At 37.0% G+C, this 12,295-nt stretch overlaps 1 protein-coding gene across 1 annotated transcript; it reads left to right on the top strand.

The window, feature by feature from the left end:
* The first annotated feature begins 763 nt into the window (after nucleotides 1-763).
* LOC140829285 (uncharacterized) lies at nucleotides 764-12,246 on the top strand. Its single transcript, XM_073192368.1, has 6 exons — nucleotides 764-894; nucleotides 1,101-1,171; nucleotides 1,333-1,409; nucleotides 1,734-1,849; nucleotides 2,282-2,839; nucleotides 11,876-12,246. The coding sequence occupies exons 4-6, from the start codon at nucleotides 1,761-1,763 to the stop codon at nucleotides 12,108-12,110; spliced, it is 882 nt and encodes a 293-aa protein (XP_073048469.1). The 5' UTR covers nucleotides 764-894; nucleotides 1,101-1,171; nucleotides 1,333-1,409; nucleotides 1,734-1,760; the 3' UTR covers nucleotides 12,111-12,246.
* Nucleotides 12,247-12,295: the final 49 nt, after the last annotated feature.

Below are 12,295 nucleotides of genomic sequence, written 5' to 3'. Positions count from 1 at the left end.
ATTCTTACTTTTGATATAAAATATGTTAAATTATTATTATCTTAAAAAACTCCAAGTTGCTTTCAGTAACCACGTGATCCCATATAGATATAAATAGAAAACGTATATATATGGCTACAGCCACATATATATATATATATATATATATATATATATATATATATATATATATATATATATATATATATATGGCTATCTATTTATTATCTACTATACGGCTATAGCTATGGCAGCCATATACATATATGGCTATAGCCACATATATACAGTATCTATTTATTATCTATACGGCTATAGCTATGGCTAGCCATAAGCCATATATGTATACGGTTTCTATTTATTATCTATATGGCTATATATATGTATATAGCTATATATATAGCTATAGCCATATATGGTTTTTATTTATTATCAAGACACCGAAAGCAGATACAAAAGCTAGAGCAAACGTAGAAAACAAAAACTCATAGCATTTCACTCCATCGGCGCTACCTTTCGTCAAGCATTTATTGATTCCTCCACCTTCTCTCTCTATATGTATATGTATGTATACGCGCGGTTTTGCTGTTCGCGTGAAATTCTTTGTTTTGCTTGAGATTTTGGATTTCTTGTCTTGATACACTATCACGAGGTTTTGGTGTGCGCGCTGCTGATTTCGATGATCGGATTGGGGTTTTCTTTGGATTTTTGGATCGGGTGATGGAGTCGCCGTAGAGGGGTAAGCCGGTGGTGGGAATAGCCATGGAAATCCCGGTGAGTGACGGCTCTATGTCGTGCTCGCCGCCGAACGTACCGACCTGGCTCCGGAGGCCGGTCTCAGAGTCGAAGGCGGCTTCTCTGTCTACTGTTGAAGCAATCGAAGCTAAGCTTCGTGACGCCGATCTTCGTCGTCAGGTTTTTGTTTTTGCTATAATGGGATTTTCATATTTTTACAAGTGATATAATCAATTCTTAGCATTAATATTTTATAGGTTTGTGGTTATAATTATAATTATGGAAAGAAGTGTCTGGGGTTTTTTTTTAACCAACGATTTTATGATCTTGAGGTTCAGTGTATTTGTATTTGTATTGTACGTATAATTTTATGGTTTAATCAACAGAGAATTCGGCTGCCTGGATCTCTTTTTAATCTTGAAAAAAGTCCCAGAACCGTTTTCCTTTATAAAAGTTGGTACGCATTGTTTCCCCTCAATATAGTGTTTAAAAATCATGTGGTTTTTACATTTTCCGAAATTCCTCTTTCCCACCACCTTCTCCTGCACGAATAAATATTTGCTTCATCTCTTATGCTTCTCTTACTGAGAAGTGTGAAGTGTATGATTTTTATTACAGAAGCTGAGGCAAATATATTGCTTGTTCTTCGGAGTTACCGGCAAAGGAGAGCCTCTGTGAAGGAGAGGATATCTCAGGTCATTACTGCGACAAATGGCTAGTGTGAGCATGTGTAAAGAGCGAGTGCAAGCTGCAATATTTCAAAAGCATGCAGCTGCTGAGAAGAAGCGACTAGGATTACTAGAAGCTGAGAAGAGGCGAGCGCATGCTAGGTCCATGCAGGTGCAAAAGGCGGCCAATTTTCTTAGTCACCAGCGAGACATGGAGAGAGAAATGAAGAATAAGCTCGAAGATCGATTGCAAAATGTACTCGTAATGGTTTCTGTCCACTGATTTTAAAACTAAGTTCCCTTTGTCCCATAGTGGCCGCCATTTTGAACTTGAGATTTGATTATATGAAGGCGAGGAGGAGGAGAGCCGAATATTTAATGCAGAAAGGAAGATCATACAATAACGATCCCTTTGGTTGTACTTTGATGCATGAGCAGGCTGGGATGCTTTCCATAAAACTAGCGAGGTACTTGGTACTCTCAGATTTACTCACATTAACTATCTTCAAACTTCCAGTTATTACAACCTCATTTTTTGTGCATCGTATATGTGAATCTCAAGATTCTGAATACATTATCCTGCAACGAGGTGTTCATGAAAGTGATGAATCACTTATCATGTATTACAAAATAAACCTCAATTCATTTAATCTATAGCTGATATTCATGTTAAGGTGCTGGAGGAAGTTCACCGAGCTGACGACAACAACTGCACTTCTTGCCAAGAATTATCATGATTTGTATAATAATGAGAAATCTTTGAAATCATTGCCATTTGAGCATTTTGCTCTCGTTATTCACCCACCTACCGTCCTTTGTACAGTTAAAACATTACTTGATAGGCTTTAATTCCTCTACAAATTGTTGGGAGGTGTTGGATCTGCCTCTAATTCTTCTAGTTGGGATGATATTGATCACCTCCTCAAGAGAGTAAGCTCCTCGAGAAGGAAAAACACACCCAGGAAAACTCTCTCTGGAAGAGAGGCTAAAAACACAGGATTTTCTGGACAAGCTGGGAATTCTCCCGTATCCTTTTCAAGGTACCAAGTCGGAGTTGTGCTTTGTGCCTACATGATATTGGGACATCCAGAAGCTGTTATCAGTGGGCGAGGAGAGCGTGAGACTGCTTTGCCAAAATCTGCTGAGAAATTTGTGCTGGAGTTATATTTGTTAATAAAGATACTACTGAATGGGCCATTAGATGTTCCAAACGAGAAAAATGATGATTCATCAGTGCTGTGTCGAACCTTCAGTATCCAACTTTCTGCATTTGATTCAGCCTGGTGCTCCTTTTTGAACAGCTTTGTGGTGTGGAAGTCCAAGGATGCTAGGTCAATCGAGGAAGATTTGGTCAGGGCTGCCTGCCGTCTCGAACTTTACATGATCCAAACTTGCAATATGATTCCTGAAGGAGTTAATGGTCCTCTCTTGCATGATATGAAGCTGTCCAGAAACAGGTTAGTTTGACTATCTTTATCTTGCACTCCAATGAAAAGCAAGTTGCTAGCTTGCTGCTGAATAATTAAGATGCTTGAGAAATGAATATTTCGTTCTAGACTTTTAATGGAAATCAACAATTCAAATTTCGCTTTTTGTTGTGCAACACTTGTAATGTGTTCAAAGTTTTAGTTGTCATAGTTCTGTTGTACTCTGGAAGTAGGAAATTGATTCTAGTTTAACGATGATAGCTGTAACGAACCGTACTTCTCATACTTGAAATTTGCGGAAAAATTTAAAATTTTCTTAAATGTAGACATTCATACGGTCGTCACTCAACATTCATAAAAATAATTCTCAAAATCATCCATCACCATTAAAATTTTACTAAAAGAAATTGTCTCAAAATATTTCACATCCAGATATTTAAAAATCAGAGTATTTTTAAACTTCGCATAAACGTAAACATTGCGGTCCTCGGGTCTAGCCTGCCATTCAGTCCAAGCCTGCCCCTTGGTCGCCACCTCCTGTCTCCTCATCAACATACTCACCTGCATCGATCAAGTCTAGTGAGTCTAAAGACTCAACACGTATAAACTGGAATAACGAGTACTACGTAATAAAATCGCATGCAACTTTAAAATAGGACATACATAACTTGAAACTTGAGCTTGCATAATAAACTTGAACATACATACGTACATAACTAGACGTGCCATCAACATAAACTTTCATAAACATACTGCATACTTGAACATACATAACTTCATCATTTTTGCGTAGAGGATGTTTCAAAGCAAGTGACCCATAATATAATAAACGCCTGATCAGACACACCACAGTACTGGGCTGACAGGGACGTATCCACTGCCACATACATAAGATCCCCGTTCATAATTTAACGGGCTGGTTGGTCCCCGTTCATAATTTAACGCTTTCCAACCATGATCTAACCCGTTCATAATTTAACGGGCGGATTGGTCCCCGTTCATAATTTAACGCTTTCCAATCCTAACATAATTTGGTCACAAGACATTTAGCATACCTCAAAACCTTGACATATTTTCTTTGCACGTCAACATACTTACTAGGCGTTGAGGGATTCGTTGGACTTCGATCGGGGCCGTTGCTGCACATACTAACATGAATTCACATACGTAACTTGCATAACTTAGACGTAAATATCATACTTACTCTCAAGTTCAATCGATACTTAGGACGTTCTAACATTCCCCATAACACGACCTTGTAATTCATTGTAGTAAACCATAGCATAAAACCTCAAATCGAACCTTAAGTGATAAAAGAATTTAACCCAAAACTGAAGGTACACGGACCCCGTGCCCAGGTCCGGCCTCGGGTCCGTGTAGGTTCGCTAAGTTATGTGCGTGAAGAAGAAGAAGGCACGGACCCCGTCTCTAGGTCCGGGTAAGGGTCCGTGTAGGTGCGGAAAAATGACACTCCTAAGGAACAAAGGCACGGACCCCGTGGAGAGGTCCGGGTGAACATCCGTGTAGGCACTGCAAACATACATCGAGTGAAACACAAAGGCACGGACCCCGTGCCTTCATCCGTGTCAGGGTCCGTGCTGACTCGCAAAATTGACACTGAAGGAATAACAAAGGCACGGTCCCCGTGCCAGGGTCCGTGTCTGGGTACGTGCTCGCTCGTTGATTCGAAACTTACGAAAATTCTGAACGTGATATGCTTAACCCTCTCGACTCGACTGCACAGACCAAGAATCAACACCACGAGCTCATCTTAGGCTACTAATTCAATGACCCAAGCCTAAACAATTGTCCCAAAACAACCAAAATCACGATCAACCCAACAAACCCGTGAACGAGACTTTTTGACAACAAACGGTTCTATACGACATTCAATCTCCCAAGCGCCTAACGACAAGAAAAGAAGCTTCATTATACATCCCAACATCATAAATAATATACCTATACGCAGCAGCGATCACCCGTCGATCCCCAACGAGGCCTGCAACATAAAACTTCAAGAACACAATTTACGTAAAAGTCGCAGTTTGAGCAGTCCCACGAAAAACGCCATAACTCACTCAATTTTAATCCAAAAATCTCGAATTTTATATCAAAACGAAGGTATCGAAAAGTTCTACAATTTTGTAGTTGAAAGTTTTCTCAAAATCCCGACAGAAAAATCGCAGTTTTCCACAGAACAGCAAGTTACGAGATTTCAGATCTAAAAAATATTTCAAACGCATTCAAATCATTTTCCGCTCAAACGACGAACGTCACCCATGGATTTTCACGCATAAAAATAACACAACGCATACTATGACAAGATCGATGCAGAAAGAACAGAATATACGTGCCTTTTGAATCTTAAACCTTACCGAACGACGACACCGAAGCGGAGATAGAAGCGAGGTTGATCCGGGACGAACGTGGCACTATTTCTTGCAATAAAATCACTGAAATTTGCTGGAGAATATGGAGAGGGAGGGGGCGGCTGCTGTGTATCTTAGAACCCTAGGTTTCTTTCTCAAGAAAATGAGATGGAAGAATGTGTGTGTGCAAATAAAATATGTGTGTGACTTACGTGAGTGGTGTGTGTAATAATGTGTGTGTGCGTGAGTTTAGTAAAGGAGAATAATTTTTGCTTAATTACTCATTTACAATACTAATTAAAAATGAAAGGCTAATTAAGTGGCTACTTAAAATACTAACTAAATTATTAGATTAATTAAACATATCAATACCTATAAATCTTGAATAAAATTCCTTAATTTTAAAATGAAATTCACAAGTGATACATTTTAAAAGTTTAAAATCATAAATTTACCTAATAATTAAATTAGGCTTTAAAAATGCTTAAACTAAATAAATCATTTAAATGCCCCTTCCTTGACTTAAAATAAAATACCACATTTAAATTGCCAACAATCGTCACCGGGTCTTTTGCGCTATCCCGCCTCGAATAATCGCCTGAACCAAGAAACTCAAGAAAACATTTTAACGTGTACCCACTAAACGCATAATAATTTAAAATAATTAAAATTCATAAATCATGAATTAAAACACCGATTAATAAAATAAACATGCATTAAAATCATTTAATAAAATACATAAGGAATTTAATAACTTGCACGCACGTGGTTCACGTGGACCTCAAATTTTCGGGACGTCACAATCTATCCCCCTTAATTTGAATTTCGTACCCGAAATTCGCTTATCCTCGATAATCCAAAAATTAGATTCTTAATTCTAGTATCTCAACAATCCACGCTACCGCTGCGCTACCGCTGCGCTACTCTGATAAATATTTTTAAATCTTAGGCTGTCCTTACGTCTCTTCAATCCTAATTAAATTGCCTACCAAAAATCTCGTTTGCGAATCGCAACTTAAAACGACTTATGGTAACTTAGCTTTACTTTACTATGACCTCGAATTCTGACTTTTCTCACCATTCCCAATATTATAAATGGAGGTTCAAACTTATCATATCTTACCTTCCTTATACTAGACCCGTAATGTTCAATGACCTATTACATTAGCATTTATGCAGTCCAACCTAAGAGGTCTTAGCACCAACGGTTACTGATCAACTTCCATCCTCAGCAATACACTTACAAGTTAAATCTTATCTTAATCCCCATAATAATATTGACCTACAATCCTTGAATCGAATATTTACCTTACGATACAAACTTACATAACTTAGCTATTTACAAGTACGACCCAAATATAAAATTGTTGCCAACCTTTGATTTCGAGTAACATAAATCCGTAAAACCCCAAAATATATAATATCGATCCTCTCCTTAAATAATAAAAACTTTCTAGCATCAATCACATGCTTAAACTATTCTCTTCACGATTACAATATAGTTAAAGCCTAAGACACTTGAACCTTCCTCGTTGGAACGAATGTCCCACTTAGACGTATCCCCAATACTCAATTAATTCTAGCGTAAAAACTTAATAAGTTTCCTTTGTTAATGATGGACTAACTCTAATAAATCAACTCCACTTATAACCAATAGAATTCTAGAATCCCCATATAAAGCTTTTAGATTTCTTACTCAATAAAAATCTTAATATTCATTTATTGATAACTTATGTTGAACACCACTAATTCCCTTTGTTTTTATTCACCCAAAAATTCCGTATGAGCAAATATCCCATAAATTTGAAATTCAACCTTACGCAGTCCAAATAGTTTTGGATAACATAATTCCAACACACATATTCACTTATTCTCAAGTTTCTTAATAACCTACAAAAATTCTCAAGACAAGATGTCTACCTCAATTCTTACATGCGTCGTCTATTAAATAACCTAATCATCAACCATACCCAACCTTCTAGAAAATCAAATTCCAACAAAGGTACAAGCTTAACTGTTACAATCATGACTAAAACTTATGACACATCGACTTAAGTTCCCAAAAAAAAAATTTCGCTAACTCAATGTCTACTCTTATAACTTAGCTAAACGATCAACTTTACCTCAAATCGTTATCACCCTGAATTTTAAATTTGCCGCAACATTAATTTCGCTAGCGCTTAACTTTTCGAGCCCAATGTCGATTCATCTTACAATCCCCTTGATTACCATTTCTTATAATATTATAACCCAGATACTTCAAGGTTCTAATAATTCCTTTGAGCTTAAATCCTCGAGAATTCCTTTCATTTAAACCATTCAGTTATCACTTACCGCTAAACTAGTTCTCTCAATTTCTTAAAATTGTAGCATAAATTCTTAATTTCCTCGAAAATTTTATCCAATTGTCCTAAAGTACAAAAATTTTACAATTACCCATAAGTTGTTGGCGTTCCTAATTCCATCTTATAGATTTTTCGTAACACAAAGTTCAATAATTTTAAGCTTATTAAACCCAAAATCAATTCCATAACCTCGAAAAGCTACTGATCTTACTCAAGTGTTCCTTAAAAGTTCGAACTAAATCCTCAAAAATTTTGAAATTTGCAATTTGGTCCTTAAAGTTCCCACAATTTATATTTTTGACCCTACAACTCTTTGAAATTTGCATCTTTGTACCCATAAATTTTTTTCGACTTAACCTCATTAACCTTAAAATTCTTTGCACTCAAAATTAAATCCCCAAAATTTGGTAAATTTGTAAATAATCCCTTAGAATATTGCTTTACACTTAGGTCCTTAAAATTCTCAATTTATGTAATTCAATCCTTAAATATATCTAGATAGAACATACACGTTAAATAAATTCTTCGTCTTATACTTCCAAAGATCGTCGTAGTCTTCGAATCATTAATCCTTACATGAAATCTTCAAAAATTAATTAAGCTAGCAACCACGAACCATTTGTAATTTCTTATAAAATCTACAAGTCCCAAAAGCATTCGTAATTGTCAAATTTAACTTATGACTCACTAGTCTAACATCAGTACTACTATCGAAAAATTAATATAGAAAAATCACAACTTTTTCTAACGCCCAAAAGAAAAATTCTTACTCATGTCCAATTCCACCACACCAGCGTGCAAGAAAATTAAATAGTTTTTCATATCATGTCGTAACATGCATAAAAATTTTAAAGATCCATTCTCAACTCATAACGACATGCAAACCCGTACTCTAAAACGTATGTCATATAAACATACATGTGATAGAATTAAAACATGCACATGCCGAAATCATGACTTCATGCTTACTACTTAAAAGACTTTAAAACTTTAAAACTTACAGACTTGAGGTGTGATTTCGAGAGCTTCTTGCGACTGGCAGTAGGCATAACCCTTTACAAGAACACCGCTCTGATACAAACTATAACGTACCGTACTTCTCATACTTGAAATTTGCGGAAAAATTTAAAATTTTCTTAAATGTAGACATCCATACGGTCGTCACTCAACATTCATAAAAATAATTCTCAAAATCATCCATCACCATTAAAATTTTACTAAAAGAAATTGTCTAAAAATATTTCACATCCAGATATTTAAAAATCAGAGTATTTTTAAACTTCGCATAAACGTAAACATTGCGGTCCTCGGGTCTAGCCTGCCATTCAGTCCAAGCCTGCCCCTTGGTCGCCAACTCCTGTCTCCTCATCAACATACTCACCTGCATCGATCAAGTCTAGTGAGTCTAAAGACTCAACACGTATAAACTGGAATAACGAGTACTACGTAATAAAATCGCATGCAACTTTAAAATAGGACATACATAACTTGAAACTTGAGCTTGCATAATAAACTTGAACATACATACGTACATAACTAGACGTGCCATCAACATAAACTTTCATAAACATACTGCATACTTGAACATACATAACTACATCATTTTTGCGTAGAGGATGTTTCAAAGCAAGTGACCCATAACATAATAAACGCCTGATCAGACACACCACAGTACTGGGCTGACAGGGACGTATCCACTGCCACATACATAAGATCCCCGTTCATAATTTAACGGGCTGGTTGGTCCCCGTTCATAATTTAACGCTTTCCAACCATGATCTAACCCGTTCATAATTTAACGGGCGGATTGGTCCCCGTTCATAATTTAACGCTTTCCAATCCTAACATAATTTGGTCACAAGACATTTAGCATACCTCAAAAACTTGACATATTTTCTTTGCACGTCAACATACTTACTAGGCGTTGAGGGATTCGTTGGACTTCGATCGGGGCCGTTGCTGCACATACTAACATGAATTCACATACGTAACTTGCATAACTTAGACGTAAATATCATACTTACTCTCAAGTTCAATCGATACTTAGGACGTTCTAACATTCCCCATAACATGACCTTGTAAATCATTGTAGTAAACCATAGCATAAAACCTCAAATCGAACCTTAAGTGATAAAAGAATTTAACCCAAAACTGAAGGTACACGGACCCCGTGCCCAGGTCCGGCCTCGGGTCCGTGTAGGTTCGCTAAGTTATGTGCGTGAAGAAGAAGAGGCACGGACCCCGTCTCTAGGTCCGGGTAAGGGTCCGTGTAGGTGCGGAAAAATGACACTCCTAAGGAACAAAGGCACGCACCCCGTGGAGAGGTCCGGGTGAACATCCGTGTAGGCACTGCAAACATACATCGAGTGAAACACAAAGGCACGGACCCCGTGCCTTCATCCGTGTCAGGGTCCGTGCTGACTCGCAAAATTGACACTGAAGGAATAACAAAGGCACGGTCCCCGTGCCAGGGTCCGTGTCTGGGTACGTGCTCGCTCGTTGATTCGAAACTTACGAAAATTCTGAACGTGATATGCTTAACCCTCTCGACTCGACTGCACAGACCAAGAATCAACACCACGAGCTCATCTTAGGCTACTAATTCAATGACCCAAGCCTAAACAATTGTCCCAAAACAACCAAAATCACGATCAACCCAACAAACCCGTGAACGAGACTTTTTGACAACAAACAGTTCTATACGACATTCAATCTCCCAAGCGCCTAACGACAAGAAACGAAGCTTCATTATACATCCCAACATCATAAATAATATACCTATACGCAGCAGCGATCACCCGTCGATCCCCAACGAGGCCTGCAACATAAAACTTCAAGAACACAATTTACGTAAAAGTCGCAGTTTGAGCAGTCCCACGAAAAACGCCATAACTCACTCAATTTTAATCCAAAAATCTCGAATTTTATATCAAAACGAAGGTATCGAAAAGTTCTACAATTTTGTAGTTGAAAGTTTTCTCAAAATCCCGACAGAAAAATCGCAGTTTTCCACAGAACAGCAAGTTACGAGATTTCAGATCTAAAAAATATTTCAAACGCATTCAAATCATTTTCCGCTCAAACGACGAACGTCACCCATGGATTTTCACGCATAAAAATAACACAACGCATACTATGACAAGATCGATGCAGAAAGAACAGAATATACGTGCCTTTTGAATCTTAAACCTTACCGAACGACGACACCGAAGCGGAGATAGAAGCGAGGTTGATCCGGGACGAACGTGGCACTATTTCTTGCAATAAAATCACTGAAATTTGCTGGAGAATATGGAGAGGGAGGGGGCGGCTGCTGTGTATCTTAGAACCCTAGGTTTCTTTCTCAAGAAAATGAGATGGAAGAATGTGTGTGTGCAAATAAAATATGTGTGTGACTTACGTGAGTGGTGTGTGTAATAATGTGTGTGTGCGTGAGTTTAGTAAATTAGGGGAATAATTTTTGCTTAATTACTCATTTACAATACTAATTAAAAATGAAAGGCTAATTAAGTGGCTACTTAAAATACTAACTAAATTATTAGATTAATTAAACATATCAATACCTATAAATCTTGAATAAAATTCCTTAATTTTAAAATGAAATGCACAAGTGATACATTTTAAAAGTTTAAAATCATAAATTTACCTAATAATTAAATTAGGCTTTAAAAATGCTTAAACTAAATAAATCATTTAAATGCCCCTTCCTTGACTTAAAATAAAATACCAAATTTAAATTGCCAACAATCGTCACCGGGTCTTTTGCGCTATCCCGCCTCGAATAATCGCCTGAACCAAGAAACTCAAGAAAACATTTTAACGTGTACCCACTAAACGCATAATAATTTAAAATAATTAAAATTCATAAATCATGAATTAAAACACCGATTAATAAAATAAACATGCGTTAAAATCATTTAATAAAATACATAAGGAATTTAATAACTTGCACGCACGTGGTTCACGTGGACCTCAAATTTTCGGGACGTCACAATAGCAGTCACCCAATTTGGACACAGTAACTTCAATGAGCTGTTGGGTAGCAAAATTTCTCTTTTATTCATGGTTGATGGGACGGTCCTTTGAAACAGGTATCTAAAGATAAAAAATTTTAAGAGAGAAAGTCCTACACCTCTCTGGAGATGCGGGTATTGAGAGTATGGAAAATGCACTTGATGTTACGCGAATGAAGTTCTTTAATTCCACGGAAAACAGAGCACAGCCGAGCCATCAACCAAACTCATTGTATCACAAAATCCAGTTTCCTTTTTTTTTTTTGGTAGCACAGGTTATGCAAGTACATTGACTGTGAATGCACATAAGCAAAGCTCTGTTATATGGTTATTGTTCAGGGATAAAGTTAATGATAAGGAAGCTAATTCCTCCAATTCAAGAAACATCATTACCCAATATTCTGTACAGAATTTGGATATGGAGAATGTTATGATAGTTAATGAATATGTTCATTGGGAGAACCTTGAGTCTGCTAATTGTTCGAATTCTGTTGGAGAGTCCCAAAACGACATTATGGTCGGTGATCTCTCGAAGTTTGTGGATCACAATCCATATTGTCTTTATTATGGCTAGTTTTATGCTTATGACCTTTTAATCATTGAAAACCGTACTCATTTACTCTTTGATAAAAATTCTTGCAACAGACTTACCAACCTGCATCTAGATAAACTGCCACATATTTTTAAATTGCCTGAAACACTATTTGCTTGATCATGTACCAGGAAAAGTAAAACAGACGATGGAAAACGCCTTCTGGG

This window comes from Primulina eburnea, chromosome 1, assembly GCF_022965805.1.
Source record: "Primulina eburnea isolate SZY01 chromosome 1, ASM2296580v1, whole genome shotgun sequence".
Taxonomy (NCBI): domain Eukaryota; kingdom Viridiplantae; phylum Streptophyta; class Magnoliopsida; order Lamiales; family Gesneriaceae; genus Primulina; species Primulina eburnea.
Note: the sequence above shows the minus strand (reverse complement) of the source record. Positions and strands in the feature narration are given on the sequence as shown.